General features: G+C 42.0%; 2 protein-coding genes across 5 annotated transcripts in view; both read left to right on the forward strand.

Annotated features, from left to right (window-relative positions):
- The window catches only part of CAPN5 (calpain 5), a 60898-nt gene that overhangs the window by 12925 nt on the left and 20106 nt on the right, over positions 1 to 27867 (forward strand). For 2 of the 4 annotated variants that reach the window (XM_073661585.1, XM_073661598.1), the window contains exons 2-5: positions 3979 to 4158; positions 18711 to 18842; positions 26570 to 26778; positions 27037 to 27229. In XM_073661585.1, the coding sequence (XP_073517686.1) occupies positions 3994 to 4158; positions 18711 to 18842; positions 26570 to 26778; positions 27037 to 27229 (699 nt within the window). In that variant the 5' untranslated portion in view covers positions 3979 to 3993. Of the gene's footprint in view, positions 1 to 2319; positions 2342 to 3471; positions 3586 to 3978; positions 4159 to 18710; positions 18843 to 26569; positions 26779 to 27036; positions 27230 to 27867 lie in introns of those variants that run through there. The other 2 variants (XM_073661607.1, XM_073661592.1) reach the window with 2 other exon arrangements.
- On the forward strand, positions 20185 to 22662 carry OMP (olfactory marker protein). The gene has a single exon (XM_073661616.1). It carries the CDS (start codon positions 21928 to 21930, stop codon positions 22531 to 22533), a length of 606 nt encoding a protein of 201 aa, XP_073517717.1. The 5' UTR covers positions 20185 to 21927; the 3' UTR covers positions 22534 to 22662.

Consider the following 27867-nt stretch of genomic DNA (forward strand, 5'->3'; position numbering starts at 1 on the left):
AGTCTGAATAGGGGCATGTGTCGTCTGCTGGGGATACGTGCTAACGCATGGCGCCAGTGCAAATAAACGTGAATTGTAGTTGCACCAAGTCCTCCAGATCCGCTCTGATGCCAATATGGAAAGTATAACTAGTGCCGACATGGAGGCTACGGCACACTGGCTACATGGCAGAATTTAGTTCAAAATTTAAAGCCGATGGGAACTAGTTTTAGAATGCAGGTGATAGGGGGGGGGGACCTGGTATGGATAGGGAGTCTGGGGGTATAATGAGGCGACGTGTAGGAGACACCAGGAATCTCGCTCCTTTGGAAGGTGGCGTACGAGACTTGGTGGGTAAAGTAGTGTAAGTCTTCCTGCCTCTAGAGTGGAGAGATCCCATAGAATGTGGAAATGACTCATGATCATCGCAAATATCTGATTCTTTTCTTGATCGGTGGTTTGTGCCATTGAAGCAGTATTCTATTTCTCCGTCCTTCATCTCTGGCTGGAGATGATCCTCTCTGGAGAACATTCTGCTAGGAAACTGATCAAACGTCTTTACCCATATAGAATTTTCCATAGTCTGCAACTAATAAGGGAAGTAATTATCTGTTCCTGGCTCCTGGGATCCATTCTTGTTTAGGAAACAATCCTCCCAGTGGGATGACCATTATATTTTAGAAATAATGTCAAGTAAGCCGCTGAAATATATTCCTCTTCACAACCAGCTATGTCTTGTGTAAAAAGGTCTTCATAACGCTCATGGCAGGTGATATGTCCAGTGTTTGATTCTGTACCTAAGGGCTGATGCTGATCTTGGCGCTTACTGTAGAGCCACATCTTATTACCGTGCAACTGCCGTGTATCCGTATCCCTCTTTTACCAAATTTTTCAGCAGGTGCTACGTTTTTTGGTATGTACTAATCACACGGTAATATGTATGCCCCATCTAACTCCAGAATAGATGATCATTTTTGGATACTGGAATACCCCTTATACACCTTCCCAGCATCTCCCGTCCATATACAGCGTGTCGTAGAGTAAAATTAAAATCCACTCGGACATCTCCAGAGAGGAGACTTATCCCCTTCGCGTTGAACATATGGGATTAATTATAACTGGGGAAGTAAGGGAGAGCGGACATTTCAACCTCCATTGAAGTAGGGGCTTCCTGCAGTGGCCAGGTAATTAAAAAAATATTTGCTCCGGAAAAAAGACACTAAAACTGAGATTCTTTTGATCAGAGGCGCAGAAGTACAGGAGCTTCCTATGAGCAAAGAGCTTGTCTGAGACGTTTTAGAGCCAGTGGTCAGTGATGAATATTGGGGGTCAGCATTGATCCGATATTTGTGGGAGATATATTTTCGGCGTTGTAGCGAAGGGATGAACATAACTTATTCACTCACATCACCGTAAGGCCATTCTAACCCCTCCAACTTAATATCAGTCCGATGGATGATGCTATCCATGCCATGTTTCATCTCTGTTGACAACGTTCTGATGATTATTATTTTTTGTATACTTAGAGGGTCATTTTTACTGCACCATGAACTGAACTCTGCAAAAAAAAAAAGGGGGGAAATTGCGTTATTTCACCCCATTTGGAATACATTTTTCCATTTTACAGTACATTATATGGTGTCAGTCAAAATGACAAGCCATCAAATTGATTGAATCCCTTCTGATCTTGAAGATCTCTGCTTGCTGTGTGTGGACGGAGGTTGAATCCCTTTCCTGAGAATGTGCCGCTCACACGGCCGCCGTGCGTAGGATAAAGAAGATTTTCCTAATTGCAATACCTTAAGAAAATCTCAGCAAACAAAACACAAATACAAAGACTGAAAACCTGTCCTGAGCTTGTTCTAAAATGCTGAGCCTTGTTAGAAGGAATGTTTCCATTCACTGTCATTCAGCAGAGATTTATATTAAAACAAAGTAAAGAGGAACGCTCCTTGTAGGTCTGTTCTCTGGCACTTTAAGCCGCTCATACACAAATCATCTTGCTCCGTCCTTTATAAGACGCTGTTATCGCCCCGCCATAAACAAACAGAATCCCGTTTCTTCTTTGCTGGGTGAGCGGAAGGACGGAGGGCGAGCGGAGGTGAATTGTTTACAGGGCGGTCCTCGGCTGTGTACATTATTTCTGTAGTGTGTATGGGGTCAGGATGAGGACAGCCAAGTATGAGGAGCTCATAATGGTGAAAATGCGTGCGAATAAGACGTCTTGCGCTACGGTCAAGACAGATGTGCTCTCGCCTCGAATTCTGTGAGGATGGTATCCATCTAGGGCTGATCACTGGATAATGAGCACTTCTTGTACTAGACTATCAGGCTACGAATGAATGAAAGGCTTGTTCGTCGGGTGAGATGATCCCCCTTTTATTTTTCTGTTTTTTTTTAAAAAAAATTTTAAAGCTAGCTTAAAATTCATCGTTCTAGGCAGCACATCGACAAGGCATGTGCTGCCGAGAACAATGGCAGCTGATCAGCACAGAACGATCATATTGGCAATTGCTCTGTGCATCCGGCTATGAATCTCCTTACAAATGAGCAAAAGGCTTTTTCGTCGGGTGAGATGATCCCCGTTTTTTTTTTTTTTTTTTTTTTGTAAAGCCATCTTAAAAACCATCGTTCTAGGCAGCACATCGTCCTGTGTAACCAAGGCATGTGCTGCTGACAACTTTGGCAGCCTATTAGCACAGAATGATCATATTGTGCTACATGGGACGATGTGCTGCCGAGAGCGATAATTTTTAAGCTGGCTAAATAAAATCATCGCACTCTAAGAATGATCGTTTTTTTGCATGTTCGTCGGGTGATTTCCTGCTTGTTCACATGTCCTGATAGTTGGGTATAAGTTTTCCTAGGAACGCTCATTTCGCAGTTATCGTCTTGTCTAAAAAGAGTCCGGTGACGGGCTCCCACCCCTTTATGATCAAGATCATCATTATGGTTTGGATTCATTCTGCCCTTCCTTTTAAGTGAAATCTTGTCTCCTTGACCCCGACTGGATACAATAGTAACAAACCCTCAGCTGTGAAAGGCATTACGTCTGGACAGGTTTCCAGCCTTTGGATCAATGACAGCTAGCAGAGATTGTTTCACTAGTTTCAGAAAGTTTGTTAGAAACTTTCCAAACTTTTCTTGATGGCCCTGGAATCCCCCACCCCCTTACTGTGATGTTCGTCGCTGCAGGCGCCCTGTATTGTTACGTAACATCCCCGCTAATGATTTTTCTGTGGTCCACTGTATAAGTTGTGGGATTTGGCACTGGGTAGTGATTTATGGGGAGCGGTGCACTAGACACCCTGCGGGTGCCCAGATAAGTGCCAGTTCTCTACCCCAAGGCCTGTCATTAGCCGGTCGGTGACTCATCCTCCGGAGTTTCACTGCTTTAATATTGTCTTGTTTCTGGCACTCAGATGATTTTTCTTTGTAGATTCCTTTGTACAATAGTGACAAGAAAAACCAGTTCTGCGTGGGAATGAGCGGTATCGGCTGCTGGTCGTGTACAGACACATGAAACTTCATAGGAATACTCATCCGTGTGGGTCAGGGGCACAAACTCTCTTGTCTCATTGAAAGTATATACCATAAATGTGTCAGGTAGGAACCACCCTGTAATGCAGCGCGGCCTCCTGCTCTTCTTCTCCTCTCTGGAGCTTCACTCTGAACCCCATCCTCCTGATGGAGATCAGAACCCCCAGCTATTGTGACAGACCTATGTCCGTCATATTGTGTGCCCCTCAAAACAGTGCCTGCCTTGCAGCACACCCCATAACAATACCGGCTTTGCCTCATTCCCCCTAACGGTGCCTGTCGTAGGGTGCTCCAGCGGCTGCAGGACTCTCCATAAACAAAATTATATTATGATTCCATATCTGACTCTAGGATTTGAAAAGATAAACCTCTGCAATAATAATAAAAAAAAACTAGACTGTAATAACCCAAAATTTGGATTACTTTACAACATTAAGAATAATTTTCTTGCTCCTTCAGGTGACCTTATGAAGAATGTTTTCGTCAGTGACTGCATTCGGGAACCAGCAGTATTACGACCTGAAGAAGGAATGCCAGAAGAAGAAGGAGCTTTTTGAAGACCCCATATTTCCTGCCAACAATGATTCCCTGTTCTACAAAACTCAACGGGTGCAAGGCGTGCAGTGGAAGCGGCCAAAAGTAAGTGAGTGGGAGAAATGTTCACCTGTGAATGCCATTATACAACATTAAAAAGTGGAGTCATGGTATATACACATTACATTATATATCCTGTACTGATCCTGAGTTACATCCTGTATTATACTCCAGAGCTGCACTCACTATTCTGCTGGTGAAGTCACTGTGTACATACATTACATTACTGATCCTGTACTGATCCTGAGTTACATCCTGCATTATACTCCAGAGCTGCACTCACTATTCTGCTCGTGCAGTCACTGTGTACATGCATTACAGTACTGATCCTGAGTTACCTCCTGTATTATACTCCAGAGCTGCACTCCCCTCCGCTGCCCTCCTTCTGTCCTCACCGTACTGTTTTACACCAAATGGGGTTGTCTGTGATTGAGGAGGGCGATTGTTAATATTTACAAAGAGGCCGTAGACAGGGAAAGTGTGTGGAATATTCCTTTCCTTAATCACAGTAATATATGTTACAAAGTTTAATTTATTCACATTTATTACTGATTTATGGAGACAGTTATGCTTTAATAATTCCATTGCACTGTAGCTCAGGGTTATTTTAATAGACTGCTTCAGATGCATAGATGGAGTGTTGGGGCAGGACACCTTGTAATTATTGAAAATCGAAACAGAAACTGAATCCTGATGGCAAAAAAAAAATCAACCAGTCTACTATGTTATGAGATTTTGTATACTTTTTTTTTCAGATTTTATTATTTTTTTTATGTTTTACAGATTCTGTAAATTGAGAACACTGAGACTGTTAATTACTCTACTTCATAAATTAATCTCTGTAACCAAAAACTTATTCAGAACAGAAAGTCTCATTTCCACCTGCATGCATAACATAAAAGTTTTTCATTGATGGGCGCTGCTCGTCCATGCATAAAAATTGATTAAGAAGTTGATTTTTAGTTTTTGAGAAGTTTCCTGAGCACCGGGGTCAAAGTGAAAAGTCAGTTGATTGTACTATGAATAAGGTGTACGCCATAATTTATGGGGGGAGGTTTATGTGTGAAAGTTGGTATAGTAGGGGAACGGGAGACAAATTCCCTTCCATCATGTCATTGTCTAACATGGACCTTTAAAGGGGTTTTCTAAGATATTAGTCTTTTTCTTAGGTTGGGATCTGATCCTTGCGTTCCTTGATGATCAGTGCAATGACCTCATCAAGTGAATGGAGTAAGTTACAGAACCAGGTGCAAACATTGAAGAGGTCCCTTTTTCTTTTATAACTTTTGATCAGTGGGGGTTTGACAGGCAGACCCTCGAAGGAACGGTAGTGTACAACACAGCAAAACTGTATGCATTTTTGGCACTTGTTGTTAGTGTACATGTCACTAATAATGGAGAGGAATGTATCTTACATCCTTGGTGATCTGCACGCCATTCTGCATATTGCCCCATGTCTATCGTTCTTTTAAATTTGGCGTAAGTTTAACATCTTTTACATCCATTAATGAATGTCTGCTGCTGTTTCTTGGTACTCATGCCTCTGTTTATTTGCTCCCTTTACTTGAACACATAAATCGCCTCTTATATACAGACATAAATTATACAGGAATTGGAGAAATGCGGCCGTTTACGTTTGGCTCATGACAGCGTTCGGTAATGGGTTTACTTAAAAGCAGAAGGAGAGAACATGTATCATCACTTGTTTAATGACCAAAGCGAGCAAACTGCGCAAAAGATATGTCCTGGGACACAATCCATTTTGGCTCTCATTGTCAGTCTCTGCACGGTTATTTGGCTGCCTGTCGGAGTACTACTTTACTACAGTACAATACTGAGAGTTATAGCTCCACTGATCTCTAGATATCTGATGGAAAAATTACATCTAAACAATGTCCAGGTTTTTATTTTTGCTACCACATTAAAAGGGGTATTTTCTAAAAATGTAAGGTTGGCCATTGGTATCCGATCAAGGTTGTTCGATTTCTGATAATGCCATCGATCAGCTGATTAACCACAGCGCCATACATTTAGTAGTGGCATTACCTGGCATTGCAGCTTGCAAAAGTTTAGTCCAATTTAAAGGGGGTTATCAATTTTTTTTATTTTTTTCCCCGGCATCCCTATGTCTTCCATTACTTTCTGCTTTTGTTCTATTTCTTAATCCAAGGTCCACCATGATTGTGTTTGTGTATCTCTCCTTCCTCAGTGTGAACATGCTGCTGTTTGTTTGTAGGAAGCAAGCACTTTGCTTCTTCTTCAGGCTCCTCGGGGATAGAGGGGAGCACTGCTGCGCATGCACCATTTTATTTTACAGAAAATAAGAGTATACCTGCTAATAAAGAATAGCAGATACCAACCATTCATGCTTCGCTCTTAGAAGTTGTCCGGGGTCCAAATTTTTTGTGCAAAGTGCCCTCTCTATCTCTCTCTGTGCAATGGAGGACAACGCTTCTGCACATGTGCTGTATCACTGTACAGAGAGAAAAGGATGAAGCCTGCTGCAAAATATGCTTCACCCAGAGTGCTAGAACCAGTGGTGTGGCATGGTGTGGGAACAGCACAGGGGCAGTTGCCCTGGACCCAAAAATTCTTGGGGACACAGAATTTCATAAGTTGGAAAGAAAACAAATTCAGCGTTGTCTCTAGCACCAAAGATGAAGTATTGCACTGTCCTGGACTTCTGGCCAGTGCAACAATCTCCTTGCAAGGGGCAATATTGATACCGATATGGTTGGGTCCTGTGGTTGAGGAGGGAGCCACCGTTTTTCGTCGGTGTTATAGGACTGATTCATACAAGACGTCCCTGCTTTGCCTCTTCCGTGCCGGACTAATGAATATACACTTTTTGTGGGTGGTTGCAAGGTGGTTTTGCAGGAAGCACTCTGGTGATCATTACTTAAAGGAGGAATTTATTTTAAGGGGGCTTTCAGCTGGCATTAATACTGGATTAGGGGGGGTGCAATACTTGCCTGGCCCCCGGGCACGCTATGCCAACTAAACGATGGGTCTTTGAGTAACCGGGTACAACATACTTGAACTCCGGATCCCTCTGATCAGACATTCATAGCCAATTGATAGTCTACTCTGAAGAATTCCTCCTGGTATACTTGAAAATGTTTAAACGAGTATTACTATAGTATAAGATTAGATGACAACCTATAAATGATAGTGAAATATTTTAAATGGCTAATTATTTTTTTTTCTTTTCCTGTAAAAATTAAAATATTTATTTCAATAAAAATTACAATTTAAAAAAAAATAATAATAATACATCGTGGAGCAATGCTGGGAAAGATTTATTCTTCCTGTCTATTATTATGGGTGAGATCAGATTCATTGCGTTGCCAGAACTTTCCCACTAATAACACCATCAAGTCGATGGGATGTATCAGCATTATCGTGTCAGCAGCGCTAATGGAGGAATTAAAATCACTTTTGGCCCCGGCTCAGTAACTCTTCTTCTGCACAGGGAGTTGTTCTGAGACTTTGCTGGGAATTAAGATTATTCCCATTGCTGGGAGTCATCCAGGACCCCGTGTTATGTTGTAATGGTAACCATCACCTTTCACCATTGCCTGGACAGATAGAAGGATCAGGTGACAGATATTTTCTATTTGAGCTTTCAAAATTAGGAAATCTCCTAACTTTTAGTAACAGGTTCTTCCACTTTCTAATATACTATAGGCCTCAATTATCATAACAGGCCTCATCACCCATAGCAACCAATCAGAGGTCAGCTTTCATTCCATCAACTGCTGTGGAAAAATGAAAGCTGCGCTGTGATTGGTTGATATAGATTACAGCCTGAGTGTCTCAATTTTGATAAACTGTTTGCTGTCAGTAAATGAGCAGATTATTTCTACCTGTACATATCTAGTCCTGCTCATTAAATTCATTGTATAGAATTTTCCATGTGGTATTCATATCTGTTCACCACTTTTTTTTTTTACCTTTTAAGTTGTTTTTTTGCCGGGAAAGTTCCCGGCACTTATACCGAATGTTTCCATAAGCCGGGTAACTTTTTTTTTTTTTTTTTTCCTATGGCATAAACTGATATAAACCTCTTACAGAAGCATAAGGTGTGAACAGAGCCGAGAAGCACAAATCTCACTTTTGTTCTGGGAGTTTGCATTTTGGAAATGTTGAAGGCCCCCATCGCTGCCATGTTTCTGCTCCTGTGAAGTCTTTCACAGGTTAGGCTTTATAGTAGACACTGATTTTTACTATATATTAAGGAATTAAGGAGTGTCAAGATGGAAAGCTCAAACATGGGACTACTACAAAGTAGATGAAGATATTGACTACTTCCAGGTATGACCAGGATACATCTGAGATGAACAGCCATGAACTGGAAGTTGTAAAAGACTTCAACCTACTCGGATCAATGATCACTCAAGATGCATCGACGACACCGGAAGCCAATAGGAGAATAGCTATGGGCAAATCAACAATGAAGTCACCGGACAAGGTCTTCAAATCGAGGAACAGATTAGATATTCGAGGAATTAGATTAGATATTAGAAAAACCTTTTTGACAGTTAGGGTGATCAATGAGTGGAACAGGCTGCCACGAGAGGTGGTGAGTTCTCCTTCAATGGACGTCTTCAAACAGAGGCTGGACAGACATCTGTCTGAGATGATTTAGTGAATCCTGCTTTGAGCAGGGGGTTGGACCAGATGACCCAGGAGGTCCCCTCCAACTCTACCATTCTAGGATTCTATGATTAACATTTAACTGGCGACAAAGACATGGATCATACATAGTCTGGTCTCTTCTGTAGTAATATATGGATATGAAACCTGGACAATTAAGAAACAAGACAGAAGAAGAATCAACACCTTTGAAATGTGGTGCTGGAGAAGGATGTTATCAATACCATGGCTAGTAAGAAGAACGAACAAATCAAGCCAAACGTGTCACATGAACAAAGAATCACCAAGCTACGACTTGCCTACTTTTGACACATACAAAGAGAGCAATCACTGGAGACGGACATCTTGGTCAGAAGAATAGAAGGAACAAGACGAAAAGCAAGACCAGCAACTCGATGGCTTGGTACTGGAGATAATGGAGGAGAAGACCCTGGTGGACTTATCTAGAGTAGCTCAAGATTGACCTTCCTACAGAGCATTCATCCATCAAGTCTCCATAGCTCGAGATTGAGCCGAAGGCCATTTAAAAGAAAAACAATTTTTTTTTAGTTTTTTTTTTAGTTTTTTATTTTTTTTACCATGCGATGAACTCTGTAAAAGCGGTACCAAAAAAATACAATGGTAAAATTGCATGGTTTTTACTATTTCATATTTTAAATTTTTTTTTTGTTTTCCATTTCTCAATACATTTTATGGTAAAATGAATGGTTCCATTCAAAACTACAACTCGTCCTTAAGAAGTCCTCATGTGCCTCGAGGGAAAAATATAAAAGTTGTGTGTTGGGAGAGATGAAAAACAAAAACGAGAACACAAAAAAAAACAAAACATAAACTAGCTGCGTCTTTAAGGGTTTAAACGCAAAGTAAAAGGAAAGGAAAGTTATCTGTTACCACGAAGACACACTGTGTGTATAGGTGCTGCAGACACGAAATGCTAGTAATTTATTACAACCGGCAAGATTGTTTCTTATTTTAGTTACATTGAAACAATAAAAAAAGGCTTATGACCTATGAACTGTTTTCTTACTAGATTAGTGACATTTCTGTACATATAACATGAAGCAGTGAGTCAAATAGGGCTGCACCCCGAGTTCACACGGCATGATGGAGTCAGTGAACCCAGTATACGGAGCAGTCTGGCTACACACCCATATTTTTCATTCACCTACAGGATATGTAATATACAAAGCTTTTGTTTTTTTGTCACTTTTCTTTTTTTGTCTTGTGGTGTTTACTTGTTGATGGTATTTGGGAGTTATTTGTATCAAATTTTATTAAAAATGGCGCAATTGGTTCATAAATTTTTCACAATCAAAAATGCACTTGATTTCTGTTTATCCTTTTTCCAACTTTTTAACGTCAGAAAAGTTGAACAAATATTTCAGATAATAATTGTAAAGTGCTATATAAATAAAATTGTGTGTACATGTACAGACAATATAAAGTAACACGGTTCACCAGTTACAGGAGGAGTGAAAAGTTTACGACTTTTTAAAAAATCACAATTTCTGAATCGGCTGAAAACATCTATAATTCCCAAACTTTGCTCATAATGACTAACAGAAAAAAAAAAGTGCAAATTCAAAGAAGAATAAGGCGCCCATGTAAAAACTGAGAAAAACGCCACAATGTAGCAAAAAATGCACAGGTGCAATAATTAACCAAGGACCATTGTTTGCATTGGGTCACAAATCGAACCATGCAGATATTTTATTACCTCCGCCCTTTAACAGCATGCACCCTCACAGACAAAGTAGATCCCCTTTGAGCGATGTGTAGGAAATCTTCGTTTACGTTCTCCGTAAGGCCTCTCAGGTGTTGGTGGTTGGCCAAACTATGCTTTTAAAGATGAAGGCATATCTCTTAATATATCATATTTGATTGACGGATGAATGGAGTAAGACCTTGGCTTCTGCTACAATCTGACATACTAGTATCGGGCCCCTAAATAGCGAGGGATCTCCATCACAGTATGATTGCACCTTAGACGTTTCTACCTGTGGCTAAAAATTCATTACTTTGTAAAGGTAGACAACTTTGTGGTTGTGTCTTATTGTGAAGAAGCAGGAATGTTGTTTACTATGTGTTCTCCCAGTTTGTCATTTTCCCCGTATGGAATCACCGGGCTCAGAGGATGTTCATTCAGTTGTTTAATGTTGTTAGAAAAAAAGCAGATCACAGACATGGCACAAAACTAAAGTCATTTCAAATGGCAACTTTAGGGCTTTAAGAAACACTAAAAGAAATCAAGATGAAAAATGTGGCACTCAGTAAGGATAATTTTTTTCAGACCAAGCAGAGGGAAAAAATTATGGAATCACTCAATTCTGAGGAAAAAAATTTATGGACTCATGAAAAACAAACACACAAAAGAACACTCCAATATATCACTAGTATTTTGTTGCACCACCTCTGGCTTTAATAACAGCTTGCAGTCTCTGAGGCATGGACTTAATGAGTGACAAACAGTACTCTTCATCAATCTGGCTCCAACTTTCTCTGATTGCTGTTGCCAGATCAGCTTTGCAGGTTGGAGCCTTGTCATGGACCATTTTCTTCAACTTCCACCAAAGATTTTCAATTGGATTGAGATCCGGACTATTTGCAGGCCATGACATTGACCTTATGTGTCTTCTTTCAAGGAATGTTTTCACAGTTTTTGCTCTATGGCAGGATGCATTATCATCTTGAAAAATGATGTCATCATCCCCAAACATCCTTTCAATTGATGGGATAAGAAAACTGTCCAAAATATCAATGTAAACTTGGGCATTTATTGAAGATGTAATGCCAGCCATCTCCCCAGTGCCTTTACCTGACATGCAGCCCCATATCATCAATGACTGTGGATATTTGCATGTTCTCTTCATGCAGTCATCTTTATAAACCTCATTGGAACGGCACCAAACAAAAGTTCCAGCATCATCACCTTGCCCAATGCAGATTCACGATTCATCACTGAATATGACTTTCATCCAGTCATCCACAGTCCACGATTGCTTTTCCTTAGCCCATTGTAACCTTGTTTTTTTCTGTTTAGGTGTTAATGATGGCTTATGTTTAGCTTTTCTGTATGTAAATCCCATTTCCTTTAGGCAGTTTCTTACAGTTCGGTCACAGACATTGACTCCAGTTTCCTCCCATTCGTTCCTCCTTTGTTTTGTTGTGCATTTCCTGTTTTGGAGACATATTGCTTTAAGTTTCCAGTCTTGACACTTTGATGTCTTCCTTGGTCTACCAGTATGTTTGCCTTTAACAACCTTCCCATGTTGTTTGTATTTGGTCCAGATTTTAGACACAGCTGACTGTGAACAACCAACATCTTTTGCAACATTGCGTGATGATTTACCTTCTTTTAAGAGTTTAATAATCCTCTCCTTTGTTTCAATTGACATCTCTCGTGTTGGAGCCATAATTCATGTCAGTCCACTTGATGCAACAGCTCTCCAAGGTGTGATCACTCCTTTTTAGATGCAGACCAACAAGCAGATTTAATTTGAGGCAAGTGTTAGTTTTGGAAATGAAAATTTACAGGGTGATTCCATAATTTTTTCCCTCTGCTTGGTCTGAAAAAAATTACCCTTACCGAGTACCACAATTTTAATCTTGATTTATTTTAGTGTTTCTTAAAGCCCTAAAGTTGCCATTTGAAATGACTTTAGTTTTGTGCCATGTCTGTGATCTGGTTTTTTTCAACAACATTAAACAACTGAATGAACATCCTCCGAGCCCGGTGATTCCATAATTTTTGCCAGGGGTTGTATAAACCTCGTCGCTTACATGTCGTATGGCAGGAGCAGTGAAATACACCGGTGTCACTCGGAGGACACACATTATATACATTCTTTCCCCGGACTCTGTGGATTTCCTGTACAATTCATGGTCTGTTTACATGTTGATCCCTCTGGTTCGTCTGCTCTGCTGTGATTAATAGGGGAATATTGAGAGTACACAGACTGTCCTGGTCCTGACGTTTACACTTGAGATGATATTATCAGTGACTGTAATTAACTGTAAGGATGTTATCAACAGTTCCCTCTCTCATCTCCATAAGTTTATATTTGTGTCTACACAGAATGGAAAAATTGGCCCTGGGGCCCAGATTTTGCTCCCTGCACTTCATGCGTTTGTGCTTATAGCTGGTAAAGAATGATCCCTAGGAGGAGAGGTCATTATAGCACACACTGTGCACGTCCATTTGTTCATACGTAGCTTCCCGCAGTGGAGGACACGTGTAAGATGTGTACTTGAGACTTTGCTCTGACTACTGGGGGGAAGGAAGGGAATCCTGCTCGGTCTTCCTGTTGGGGTGAATAGCACTTCCTTGACTACAGGGAAATTAATGGAGTGATGCCCATGCTGTAACTTTTTGAGGATAAAGGGTTCTGCTGTGATTAAAGGGAAGATGGTTGAAGAACTGCTGTGACTGCAAGGAGGAAGTTCCAGGAACTGCAGTGATTGAGCCTGCTGTGATCACTGAGAAAGTGAAATATGCAGTAATTGTGGGTTTAGAGACCAAATTTTTTTTAAAGCCACCGTGAAACCATCTAATAAACATTCTTGTTTTTATAGGGACCCTGTAGCTCACACTCCGCACAGTGCGGATATTGATATCCTGTGCAGAGGAATAGGCTTAAATGATGGTCTGGAGACCCCCAGGAGAGATGGATAGTGACCATATTGTATGCCACCCACCTTACCTAAATGAAACCGATGGCAAACAATTCTGATTAGTTTTCTATAGAAATCTGTGGATGATTCATGGTGGTTTCAGGTGTAAATCCCCTGCATCTTACCAGAGACAGGGCTGCCCTTTATAAATATCTTTGTCTAACAACATAATCCAATCTACTGATTCATTAGAGCTCTGGCTGCCGTTTAATCCTACAACTTATCCATGTAAAACTGAACATCGTATTGATCCAATTATCATCGCAGAGGAACAGAAAATGTACAAAAAGACAGATGAAAGCTAAGAGACAGATGTAAGTAAAATAAATGTCAGATGGTAGAAAATAGTGATATTTGTACAAGAATAAAGGTGTTAACACTGCCTTGTATGTAGAAGAATATACTATAATACTGCCCCCTATGTACAAGAATATAACTACTATAATACTGCCTCCTATATACAAGAATATAACTACTATAATACTGCCCCTATGTACAAGAATATAACTACTATAATACTGCCCCTATGTACAAGAATATAACTACTATAATACTGCCCCCTATGTACAAGAATATAACTACTATAATACTGCCTCCTATATACAAGAATATAACTACTATAATACTGCCCCTATGTACAAGAATATAACTACTATAATACTGCCCCTATGTACAAGAATATAACTACTATAATACTGCCCCCTATGTACAAGAATATAACTACTATAATACTGCCCCCTATGTACAAGAATATAACTACTATAATACTGCCCCTATGTACAAGAATATAACTACTATAATACTGCCCCTATGTAGAAGAATATAACTACTATAATACTGCCCCTATGTACAAGAATATAACTACTATAATACTGCACCCTAGGTACAAGAATATAACTACTATAATACTGCCCCCTATGTACAAGAATATAACTACTATAATACTGCCCCTATGTAGAAGAATATACAGTGCTGGCCAAAAGTATTGGCACCCCTGCAATTCTGTCAGATAATACTCAGTTTCTTCCTGAAAATGATTGCAATCACAAATTCTTTGGTCTTATTCTCTTCATTTAATTTGTCTTCAATGAAAAAAACACAAAAAGAATTCTCCTAAAGCCAAATTGGATACAATTCCACACCAAACCTAAAAAAGGGGGTGGACAAAAGTATTGGCACTGTTTGAAAATTCATGTGATGCTTCTCTAATTCGTGTAATTAACAGCACCTGTAACTTACCTGTGGCACCTAACAGGTGTTGGCAATAACTAAATCACACTTGCAGCCAGTTAGCATGGATTAAAGTTGACTCAACCTCTGTCCTGTGTCCTTGTGTGTACCACATTGAGCATGGAGAAAAGAAAGAAGACCAAAGAACTGTCTGAGGACTTGAGAAACCAAATTGTGAGGAAGCATGAGCAATCTCAAGGCTACAAGTTCATCTCCAAAGACCTGAATGTTCCTGTGTCTTCCGTGCGCAATGTCATCAAGAATTTTAAAGCCCATGGCACTGTGGCTAACCTCCCTAGATGTGGACGGAAAAGAAAAATTGACAAGAGATTTCAATGCAAGATTGTGCGGATGGTGGATAAAGAACCTCGACTAACATCCAAACAAGTTCAAGCTGCCCTGCAGTCCAAGGGTACAACAGTATCAACCCGTACTATCCGTCGGCGTCTGAATGAAAAGGGACTGTATGGTAGGATACCCAGGAATATCCCACTTCTTACCCCGAGACATAAAAAAGCCAAGCTGGAGTTTGCCAAAACTTACCTGAGAAAGCCTAAAACGTTTTGGAAGAATGTTCTCTGGTCAGATGAGACAAAAGTAGAGCTTTTTGGGAAAAAAGCATCAACATAGAGTGTACAGGAAAAAAAAAGAGGCATTCAAAGAAAAGAACACGGTCTCTACAGTCAAACATGGCGGAGGTTCCCTGGTGTTTTGGGGTTGCTTTGCTGCCTCTGGCACTGGACTGCTTGACCGTGTGCATGGCATTATGAAGTCTGAAGACTACCAACAAATTTTGCAGCATAATGTAGGGCCCATTGTGAGAAAGCTGGGTCTCCCTCAGAGGTCATGGGTCTTCCAGCAGGACAATGACCCTAAAGCAGCGGGGGAACAAGGAGGATAGGTGAGTATTGTATTTTCCGTATATTCTAAAGTATATCGGCGGCGGAGGAGCGGGGCACACGCAGTAGCCGCTGCTGCAACTACCACGTGTGCCCGCTGCTAAAGGGAAATGAATATTCCCTCTTCTCCCCTCTCATGGGCGTGGAGAAGAGGGAATATTCATTGTCTTTAGCAGCGGGCACGGAGGAGCGCTGAGCCACGGCTCCTGCTGACGGTGCCCTCTACTAAATAGAATGCATATTCATTCTTCTCCACGCCCATAGTCCCGGCGTGGAGAGGAGTGAATGTGCCATCGCCAGCAGCAGCTCACCTCGGTGTCTGAAAGCGCGCGCTGCTCAGATGCTGACATGAGCTGCTTACAGACAGGACACAGAGCTGGAACAGAGGTGAGGAAGGAAGGCGAGTATAAGTGTGTGTTGGGGGATGAGGGGGCCACGCTTACCAGGATTGAGGGATGACGGTGGGGGGGCACGCGTACCAGGATGACAAATGGGAAATTTACCAGTAGCTTCTGCATTTCCCACCCTAGGCTTATACTCGAGTAAATACGTTTTCCCAGTTTTTTGTGGTAAAATTAGGTACCTCGGCTTATACTCGGGTCGGCTTATTTAAAATATACAGTACTTTAAAATCAGTGAGTACGTGGTGCCCATAATACTGCAGGACAGTGGGGTGCATTATACTATATGGGGGCTGTATTTTACCCTATGGGGTGTGTTATATACGGTATAGAGGACTATGGGGAGTGCATTATATTCTATGGAGGACCATGGGAAGTTCATTATACTGTATGGAGGATTATGGGGGGGCGCATTATGCTGTATGGAGGATTATGGGGGGGGCGCATTATGCTGTATGGAGGGTGCATTATGCTGTATGGAGGATTATGGGGGGGCGCATTATGCTGTATGGAGGGTGCATTATGCTGTATGGAGGATTATGGGGGGCGCATTGTACTGTATGGAGGGCTGTGTGGAAGTCACAGTTGGGGCATCATACTGTGTTAGGGTCACCATATTTTGCCCTGGGAGATGAGGTGGGGTACAGTAGGGTCATTATACTGTGCACGTTGAGGCTAATGTGGAGGAATGCACCATTGGGGTATCATACTGTGTTTGGGGGGCACTTTTATTGGGTCACACTTTATGGGGGCAATGAAAGTGGAATCTAAGATTTCATCAGGAGGAAAATTACTAAGTAAAGGCTGGAAAGTTGTGAGATCTGCTCTTCTGTGACACAGATAAATATTTAATTTTTATGTGCGGTGGGGGAAGAGGGGCCCAATTAGAGCTTCTTCTATGGGGCCCCATGATTTCTATGTACGCCCCTGTCTTGGAGTATTGATGAATAACATTCTGGTACAATAAAGAGCTGCAGGGATGGAGTCACTGGTTATTGGGCCCACAGAGCAATGTCTGTCTTGTTGATGAATGTTACAAAGTTCTCTTTATTGCTTAATGAACATTGTCTGTACTGTACACACTACAAATGTTGATGACCGATTGCTTAGCTGCAGTACCCAATAACGACCACTCCACCGTGCATGGAGCTGTGGTCTTCTGGCTCTGTCCAGTGTTTGCATACAGTGACCGTCGGAGCTGAAAGCAGCTCTTCAATGAGATTGCCGGGTATTGGATCACCACTGATTTCTGATATTTATAACTCCATCAATATCTTAAGAGTTTATCAAATTAAAGTTTAATTTCTTAGAAAGTAATATGCAAAATACATTAATACAGATAAGACAAACCCAACCTTCATACAAGGCCAGACATGGGATGGATTTAATATTTGGAGACCATAACGCCACCTAGTGTTGACAACTCCAACTAAACATACATTGTGCTTTTCATTCCTTCTACAGTAATTATCAGGTTAGCCAGACCGTTCTAGATTATCCATATTACTGACTGTTACCCTTACCAAACTTAAGACTAGTGAGTGCAGCTCTGGAGTATAATACAGGATGTAACGCAGGATAAGTAATGTAATGTATGTACACAGTGACTCCACCAGCAGAATAGTGAGTGCAGCTCTGGAGTATAATACAGGATGTAACTCAGGTTCAGTACAGGATCAGTAATGTAATATATGTACACAGTGACTGCACCAGCAGAATAGTGAGTGCAGCTCTGGAGTATAATACAGGATGTAACTCAGGATCAGTAATGTAATGTATGTACACAGTGACTGCACCAGCAGAATAGTGAGTGCAGCTCTGGAGTATAATACAGGAAGTAACTCAGGATCAGTAATGTAATGTATGTACACAGTGACTGCACCAGCAGAATAGTGAGTGCAGCTCTGGAGTATAATACAGGATGTAACTCAGGATCAGTAATGTAATGTATGTACACAGTGACTGCACCAGCAGAATAGTGAGTGCAGCTCTGGAGTATAATACAGGATGTAACTCAGGATCAGTAATGTAATGTATGTACGCGGTGACTGCACCACCAGAATAGTGAGTGCAGCTCTGGAGTATAATACAGGATGTAACTCAGGATCAGTAATGTAATGTATGTACACAGTGACTGCACCAGCAAAATAGCGAGTGCAGCTCTGGAGTATAATACAGGATGTAACTCAGGATCAGTAATGTAATGTATGTACACAGTGATTGCACCAGCAGAATAGTGAGTGCAGCTCTGGAGTATAATACAGGATGTAACTCAGGATCAGTAATGTAATGTATGTACACAGTGACTGCACCAGCAGAATAGTGAGTGCAGCTCTGGAGTATAATACAGGATGTAACTCAGGATCAGTAATGTAATGTATGTACACAGTGACTGCTCCAGCAGAATAGTGAGTGCAGCTCTGGAGTATAATACAGGATGTAACTCAGGATCAGTAATGTAATGTATGTACGCGGTGACTGCACTTGTGCTCTGACCTCTGACACTGCAGTGAATGCTTAGATATTTATATTACTGGAAATCTACATAATGTCTGTTAATGAGGTTGTTATTTCCTTGTGATGTCAGATCTGTGGGAAGTATATAAGGTCCCTTCTTATTGGAAGCATTATAGAGGTCAGATTTGCAGTAGGAGAGGTCTCTGGTCAGGGCCTCGGGGTCTGACCTCTTCATAGTGACCGTGTAGCGCAGTCTCCAGTAATGACTGTCTTCTCTCTACAGGAGTTCTGCTCCGACCCTCATCTCTTTGTGGACGGCATCAGCGCACATGACTTGCACCAGGGTCAGGTGGGAAACTGTTGGTTCGTGGCCGCCTGTTCCTCTCTCGCCTCCCGGGAGCCGCTGTGGCAGAAGGTAAGCTGCATCTTGTGCTGTGTGTATTAGCAGCAGTATGGCTCTGCTGCGTCCATCTGTCCAGGATCATACAGGAGATCATTTATCACAGTGACTACTTGATGATTTGTTCTTCCCAGTAGGGCCGGTGGCGCTCGCTGTGGTTATTGAATACATGTGATGGCAGAGCGGAGTCTCGGTTCTTCCGGATGATATATTTATTTATAAGCTGCAGCTTCTCGTCCCCGGTGCTCACACTTGTGGGTCACACGTGTCTCCTGAGAGCTCATTACCCTGGTTTTCCTGCCCCGTTACCTGCTGTCCTCTGGAGAGCGCTGTTTACTGTTTACTCCAAGTTGTGACTCTTGGCGACTGCGACTTCGTCCAAAATCCATATGGAAAACCTGCAGCTTCTGTTTCCATTACTTAAATGTGCACGTTCCCCAAACATGGAGCCGAGGGATACGGCAGGGAAAGATGACCACCTATGGACTCAGTGGTGGGCAACCGGATATAATGGGAGAGTAGTGTCCACATTCATAGACTGTTGTTATAAAGACCAACGCTCATTCTGTAGAGTCCGACAGAACTGAGCCCTACTCAAAAGCCCATTATGTGTAATGCTTAATTTCTCCTGTGGAGGCGCTGTAGGGATATTAAGCACCTGTGGGCAGGTTCTTTGTAGAAAACATTTGATAGCTGGGGGGTCCTAACATTCTCCAGTGGCGGCCATGTTAGGCTTTTCCCTCTTGCAGCTTTTGGATGTTCCCCGTTCTAACTGCTGCTTTTACATTTTCTATTCTTGTATTGTAGTAGTCACTTCTCCTCCATCATTCAAGCGCTTGAATTGCGATGATTTGCATCATTCCTACTGATATTGTTTGCGTACAGTAATGTGCAAAAGTTTAAGCAGGAGTGGAAAAATACTGCAAAGTAAGAAGCTTTCAAAATAGAAGTGTTCGTTTATTTTTATCAATTAACAAAATGCAGAATGACTGAAGAAAAGAGAAATCTAAATCTTATCAGTATCTGGTGACCGGCCGTCGCCTCCATCATCAGTATCTGGTGACCGCCCGTCCCCTCCATCATCAGTATCTGGTGACCGCCCGTCGCCTCCATTATTAGTATCTGGTGACCACCTGTCGCCTCCATCATCAGCATCTGGTGACCGCCCTTTGCCTCCATCATCAGCATCTGGTGACCGCCCGTCCCCTCCATCATCAGCATCTGGTGACCGCCCGTCCCCTCCATCATCAGCATCTGGTGACCGCCCGTCCCCTCCATCATCTGCATCTGGTGACCGCCCGTCCCCTCCATCATCAGCATCTGGTGACCGCCCGTCCCCTCCATCAGCATCTGGTGACCGCCCGTCCCCTCCATCATCAGCATCTGGTGACCGCCTGTTGCCTCCATCATCAGCATCTGGTGAGCGCCCGTCCCCTCCATCATCAGCATCTGGTGAGCGCCCGTCCCCTCCATCATCAGCATCTGGTGAGCGCCCGTCCCCTCCATCATCAGCATCTGGTGAGCGCCCGTCCCCTCCATCATCAGCATCTGGTGACCGCCTGTTGCCTCCATCATCAGCATCTGGTGACCGCCCGACCCCTCCATCATCCGCATCTGGTGTGCGCCCGTCGCCTACATCATCAGTATCTGATGACTGCCCGTCGCCTTCATCACTGCTTCTCGTCACTTGTACACAGGTCATGGAGGATCTCGGCAGGAGGTTGTTCCAAACATCTTGGAGACCTGAGCCCAGATCTTCTGGGTATGAGTCCTGTGCGGATCCTTCTGTCTCTTCATGTGATTCCAGACAGACGGGATGATGTGAGATCATGGCTCTGTGGGGCCGAGTCATCACCTCCAGGACTCCTCATTCTTAATGACATGGCTGGATTTTGGGGGTCGTTGTCCGGCTGTAGAATAAATTTGGATTCCTCCCCGATAGTATTACATGGGGGATAAGTATCTGTCTGTATTCCTCAGCATTGAGGATACTTTTAATCCTGACTAAATCCACAAATTTGCTGAAATACAGCCCCAGATTTGCAGGACCCTCCACCATGCTTCAATGTTCCTGCAGACCCTCATTATTGTGCCTTCTCAAGCTCTTCTAAGACCTAATTTCCTTCTGTTACAGCCAAATATTTTTCCAAATTTTGGTTCATCAGTCCAGAACACCTGTTGTCATTTTTCTGTAGCCTGGTTCCTATGCTTTTGTGCATAGTTGAGTCACTTGGCTTTACCTTGTGGAAGATAAGGTTTTGGGCCACAGTTCCTCCATGAAGACGACTTCTGGCCAGACTTCTCCAACCAGTTGATGGGTCAATCTGGGTTCCATTGGTTTCTGCCAGTTCTGAGCTGATGGCACTGCTAGACATGATCTGACTTCCATCCAGCTAACTTGGGGATGAACTTGTGAATTCAAGAAACTACTTTAAATTTTAAATATTTTGATTGAGTCTCGAGGACTTCCTACCAAGCAGAAGGCCTGAGATGGTTAGACGGCGTCGGTGGTTTTGTTGTTCTCTAGAACAGTGGACAATTGACATTATTCACATGTAATGGATTTCGGTTTGTCAAATTTTGAAAGCCCTTTTTCATAATAGAGGCCTCCTGTTAACTAGTTCAGAGTCCAGCTACTAAGGTACAGAATCATAAATTGTAAACTCAAGAAACTATTTTCAATTTCCAAAAGGTGGACCTTTTTCTTTGCGGAAGACCCTAATTTTTATGTGCCTTAATGGATATATGACACCACCCTCAGAATAATTTTCAAAAAAAAATTCTTTCAAATATTCTGAACCTGCAATTGTTAATAATAATTATTTTGAGATGGTAAAAAAAAAAAAAAATGTTGGTGATCGTCTTCTTTAAGACAATGGGCACTCGACACTTTCCGTGTCAGACTTGTACAGTTATACAGTAAAGGCATCCTATTTACAGAATCATCACTGTTTCCTTTCTCTCAGCGTCCTGTTTCTAAGGTAACATTCACGTAAAATTACTCCCCGTAGATTTATTTACCTAGGCTATTACGTGGTGCTCAAGCTGCAAATTAGGCAAGAGAGCATCCTCGGGAATCCTCCAAGGATTTGTTGCCTGAATGAACTGGGGTTGCTTAGCACTTGTGAGCTGGAGGAAGGTGAAGAGAAGAGGAACAGTTCAGTTTTATGTTGACTGTCAAGACAGCAAGACTTGTCATAAAGTTTCATCCCTTGGAAAACTGAAGACCATGTCGACCGAGACCTCTGAATTCGAGCTTGTCCTCACTGAAGACTCCCAACTCACCAAATGCATGCGTATACGAGTCCTTAGCCTCCAGCAGAAGAACTCCAGGCCTCAAGATGGTGAAAAGTTACTCAAACCCAACGAGTACATCTATCGGCTAGACTTTAGCCAACAGAAGTTGAAGTTTCTGTTTTGGAAAGTCCACCTTAAGAAGCCGGGGAAGGTCGTCATCACCGGAACATCTCAACATTGGACTCCAGATCTCACCAACCTCATGAACAGACAGCTTCTGGATCCTTCGGCCATCTTCTGGAAAAAGACTGATGATGACGAGATTCAGTGCAACGAAGCTGATGCTCAAGAGTTCGGGGAGAGGTTGTGCGAGCTCGCCAAAATTCGGAAGGTTATGTTCTTTGTCGTGACTTTTACCGATGGAGCTGAACCGGGTAATGTCGCTTGCTCGGTTGGATTTAAAGCGTGAAAAGATTTCTCCCGTTCGGAGGAGCCACTCACATTGATAAATTAAGAAGCCTACAATTATTTATTTATTTATTTTTTTTTTTTGTCATCAGCAATATTGATTTTCTTACGTTTTTGTGCAAAATGTTACGTGCCCGTCAAGTTATCGCGATTTCAAATGTTTTATCATATTTAGTTCTATAAAGTTAGAGCTCAGTGATTTCATTCTACGTCATGTGAATGTTGTGTCTACGTTTTACTTTCTAAAGGGTATGAATACTTTCGCACCTTTTTTTATTTCCCTCTAGTGTATCCATATAAAAAATGAGGCAACTTTGCTCAAGGTCTAGGTTAAAATCTCCTACTGTTCTTATACATGTGTCTCCTGGTTACAGACTACAAACCTTGTGTCTGATCCTCTAGTGCGGCATTACTTTGCAATTTTTGCCTTTTTTTTTTTTTGCACTGATTGCCAAAATCGGCACGTGACAGTAGTGTATTCCAACCGAGACAACTTGTTTGAAGTCATACAAGCTGTATACAGAAAACGGAAGTTTTTTTTTTTAACTTAGACCCATTTCTAAGTTGCCTCCTTTTCTAATAAATATGCACTCATTAAATAAATGCAAACATATGAATGAATGCCCTTTACAATTAACTTATCAAACCTCATAGTACACCAAAACACAAGATATTATATTTTTCTTTTTTTCCTCTTTTAATATATATATATATATATATATGTGTGTATATAATATTATTATTATTATATATTTTTTTTTTTAATGAAAAACTAGAGAAGGAAAACTATTACGCAGTGCAATCCTTTCTTTAGTGAACTTGAAGTAATGAGATGGAATATTCATGGAAATTGTGGTTTCAGATCTACTTTATAAGTTAAAAAAAAAAATCAAATTACAACTTTTTTGCTTTGACCACAGATTGGCAGAATCTTCTTATATTTCGATCGTGCTTCACCCTGATGATTTAAGCTTTAAAGTACTCCTTTTACCGAACTTTCCAATAAAACATCACTTGGTCTTGGCAAAAATCAGACTGCTTGAGCAAAGCGTTAGCCTTTTGTTTAAAATGTTATTTATTTTTATTCTAGTTCCTATTTTTTTGTGTTCACGCATATTCAGAACTATTTCTGTCTATTATAATTTTTGAAAAAAAAAATGTCCTACTGTGTATTTGTTTAAATGGGAAATAAATTTGTTTTATACCTCCATTTTGCGTTTTATTTATTTTGTGATAGATTGTAAATAAGGCAAATCGCATTAGTGTAGAATAAACTTTTCAGAAAAAAAGAATACATTAAATCAGTTTTGATAATGGGGCTCAATTGCAGTACCAGATACAGCCTAGTGTCAGGAGTGGCGCTGTTTTTCGGTTTTAATTATTTATTTTTTTTCTAGACATCCCTGGCTAGGGCACATGGACGTCTCTTACTATGAGCCAAAATGGAAATCTTTTGTTTTAAAGAATCTCCCACTGCAGCTGATTTGACCCTAAATAACCATCATATAATACTACATGGAAATGATTAGCTCACCTAAGCAAAACCAGCTGTTATTAGGCACCGGGAACTGGATCTGTGATGATCAACTGATCGCTTGGTCCACTATAACATAAGAAGGGAGGGTTGTCCAATTTCCTCCTTAAAGGGAATGTATTTGCATGATCATGAATACAGGAGGCAGCTGAGAAGTCTTTGGCATCCACCATTTCTTCCATCCAGACTTGCCAATGGCATTTCTCAGTCTGCAGAAATTTGTGCAGTTCCCTAAACTTTTAGAATTGTTACTAAAACTACAAAAGTTACAGTAACTTCCTCTTGATTTTTTTCCCCCCACGCTTGGCTGGCAGAGCGCATATGTAGAAGAGAAGGAGCCTTCTCTTTTTTTTTTTTGCAGACAAAAGTATTTTATTTATTCTTTATTTTATTTTTTTTATTTTTTAATTTGTATCCCAGCCACAAGAATTGTATCTCTTTCCCAGTGGGTATGTGACAAATGCTAAATCTGTGCCCGCTGATGTGACAGATTGCCAGACCCAGGTGCCCAATTCCCTTAGCCAAAAAAACAATTGCTAGAAGTTTAAAATGAAGCGGCGGTCCAACATTCCATCAATCATTGGGGGGGGCACAAACTTTTGGCTATTGTGATATTAGTAGCGTGTCTTTGTGCTGCGTTTACATCAGCTGCCTGCTTTATTACTCCCATCACGCCGTCCCCTGCCACCTCCACTATATCAGGATAGATGGCGTCGTCTTCGCAGGTAATAGACCGAGCTCCGCAATAATAAATAAAACATCTGCTTCCTCGCCGGCAGCCATTTATCACATCGCGGTAAGTTGCTTACTGCTGCAATTATTATTTTTTTCTTTTTGGCTTCTGAGATGTCAATCTTCCCTCCACTCCAGAGAAAATTCAGATTTTCTGCTAATCTCAGCGGAAATTGTTGTAAACTGCTGATCAGCAGCGCGACCCCCCCATCTGTAACCGTTATTATCCCTGACCGTGGGGAGAGAGGCAAAACGTCCATCACTGACACAGGGGTCACATCTGTCTTCAGCAGGAGCTGATGGGTGCCGGAGTATCAGACCCTCGGGGGTGATGGGCGGTCACAAGCATGCTGAAATAACGCGCCCTGAGCCATGGCCGACTGAGCAGACCCCCAGTGAGGAGGACTGTGAGAAGGAGTTGCGCCATGATGGCCGACTGAGCTGACCCCCAGTGAGGAGGACTGTGAGAAGGAGCCACGCCATGATGGCCGACTGAGCTGACCCCCAGTGAGGAGGACTGTGAGAAGGAGCCGCGCCATGATGGCCGACTGAGCAGACCCCCAGTGAGGAGGACTGTGAGAAGGAGCCGCGCCATGATGGCCGACTGAGCTGACCCCCAGTGAGGAGGACTGTGAGAAGGAGCCGCGCCATGATGGCCGACTGAGCAGACCCCCAGTGAGGAGGACTGTGAGAAGGAGCGGCGCCATGATGGCCGACTGAGCAGACCCCCAGTGAGGAGGCCTGTGAGAAGGAGCGGCGCCATAAACTGATTTACAAAAACTGCCTTTGAGTTGGAACTTTTTTTTGTGGGGGGTCTTTCTTCGAGTGTAGGGGGCTGGGGCTATTTTTTTCCCATTAGGAAAGGAACTGAGGATTTTTTCATTTGGGGGGGGGGGGGCTTTTTTTTTTTTTTTGTAAAGAGGGCTGGGGCTATTTTTTTGGGCGGGAGGGACTTTTTTTTTTCTTTGGAAAAGGGCTGAGGCTTTTTTTGGGAGGGGGAGTTGCTCTTTTATCTAGTGTAGGGGGCTGGGGCTTTTTTGTGGTGGGAGAAAAGGCTGAAGTCTTTTTTTTTTTCATCCTCTTAAAGGGGCTGAGGCTTTTTTTGGGGCGGTGGGGCCCTTTTTTTTTGTAATGATAGCTGGGGATATTTATATGGGGGGAGGGAATTTTATTTATTTTTTTTATTTTTTTGGGAAAGGGGCTGAGGCTTTTTTTGGGAGGGGGTGTTGCTCTTTTTTTCTAGTAAAAGGAGCTGGGTTTTTTTGGGGGTTAAGGGGTTGGTGGCCTTTTTTTGTAAAAGGGGCTGAGGTTTTTTTTTGGGAGGGGGAGTTGCTTTTTTTTCTAGTAAAGGGGGCTGAGGCTTTTTTGGGGGAAGAAGGGGCTGGGGGTCTTTTGGGGGGGGCGAGGGGCTTTTTATTTTTCTTAGTAAAGGGGGCTGGGGCTCTTTTTCAGTAGAAGTGCTTGCTGCTTGACACCTATTGCAATCTAAGGCGGTACGATGAGTCTGCTATTACATAAGCACTGAACGCATTTACCAAGTAAGTACTTAGGGCGAACTTAAAACTGGAGAGCACTCGGTGGAGATGAAGTGTTGGAATAAAATATTTAAATTGTGGAAAACTTCTTCTCTCTTATTGCAGCATAATATGAAGGAAGGAGGTGACGTAATGGGAATTATTTGTTCTTTGTTAGCTTTAATGTTTGAGGATGATCATGGCCGTACTAGCGACCTCTTCGGCATTACATTACACTTCTCGTCTTTACAATGCAGGTCATCCCCAACTGGAAGGAGCAGGAGTGGAGTGCAGAAAAGCCGGAGAACTACGCCGGGATCTTTCATTTCCACTTCTGGCGTTTCGGGGACTGGGTGGACGTGGTGATCGACGACCGGCTGCCGACCATTCATAACGAGCTGATTTACTGTCACTCCAATGATCGGAACGAGCTGTGGTGCGCCCTCGTGGAGAAGGCTTATGCCAAGTACGTCCTACTGCTCCACCAATCGAATTGTGGGATTTCACCGGATCCCCTGCAAAGACGAAGCTAGTCTTGGGTGGGCGGTTGATGTCTTTTAATTGTTAAGGGTGGAGCAAGTTAATTAGCAATTAAAGCAGAGAGACTTATGCCATATATACAAGCAATCACTATTTTCTACAAAATAGACCCCCGATGATTAGATGGATCAACAACAACTTGCTGATTGTTTCCAGCTTGTAAACGGTTTCCTCTTCTTTACAGATTAGTTGGGTGCTATGAGGCCCTTGATGGGGGAAACACTGCAGACGCCCTGGTGGATTTTACAGGTGGGGTATCGGAGCCCATCGAGCTGTCAGAAGGAGATTACATCAATGATGCCAACAAAAGAAATGATCTTTTTGAGAGAGTCCTGAAGGTTCATAACCGAGGAGGACTGATCAGCTGCTCCATCAAGGTGTGCGCTCCTACATGGAAAATGTCAGAGCCGCAGGAGGCGGATAAAAGCCAAATCTCTCCGGCTCATGAATACAGATGTAATTTGTAACCGTGTCAAGTAGTTCATAGAGAAAAATGTCACGGCGAGATCCAGGCAGCTTATTACACGACAGCCAGCGCCAAAATAAACTACCTGCAGCTAATAATGTACATCGTTAACCCGAACACCTCATCCAATATAACCGTGATATACAAAGATCACAGCTGCCAAACCCTGCATACCCTCAGTAATACTTTTACCTATAGGGGGCAGTATTATAGTAGTTATATTCTTGTACATAGGGGGCAGTATTATAGTAGTTATATTCTTGTATATAGGGGCAGTATTATAGTAGTTATATTCTTGTACATAGGAGCAGTATTATAGTAGTTATAATCTTGTACATAGGGGCAGTATTATAGTAGTTATATTCTTGTACATAGGAGCCGTATTATAGTAGTTATATTCTTGTACATAGGGGGCAGTATTATAGTAGTTATATTCTTGTATATAGGGAGCAGTATTATAGTAGTTATATTCTTGTACATAGGAGCAGTATTATAGTAGTTATAATCTTGTACATAGGGGCAGTATTATAGTAGTTATATTCTTGTACA

The sequence above is a fragment of the Phyllobates terribilis genome, unplaced genomic scaffold (genome assembly GCF_046119375.1).
Source record: "Phyllobates terribilis strain yellow unplaced genomic scaffold, ASM4611937v1 Scaffold_2__4_contigs__length_985480577, whole genome shotgun sequence".
Classification (NCBI taxonomy): Eukaryota; Metazoa; Chordata; class Amphibia; order Anura; family Dendrobatidae; genus Phyllobates; species Phyllobates terribilis.

Coding starts and splice junctions, on each gene's coding strand:
- OMP (XM_073661616.1), top strand. CDS start 21,928: ATGAACTGGGGTTGCTTAGCACTTGTGAGCTGGAGGAAGGTGAAGAGA.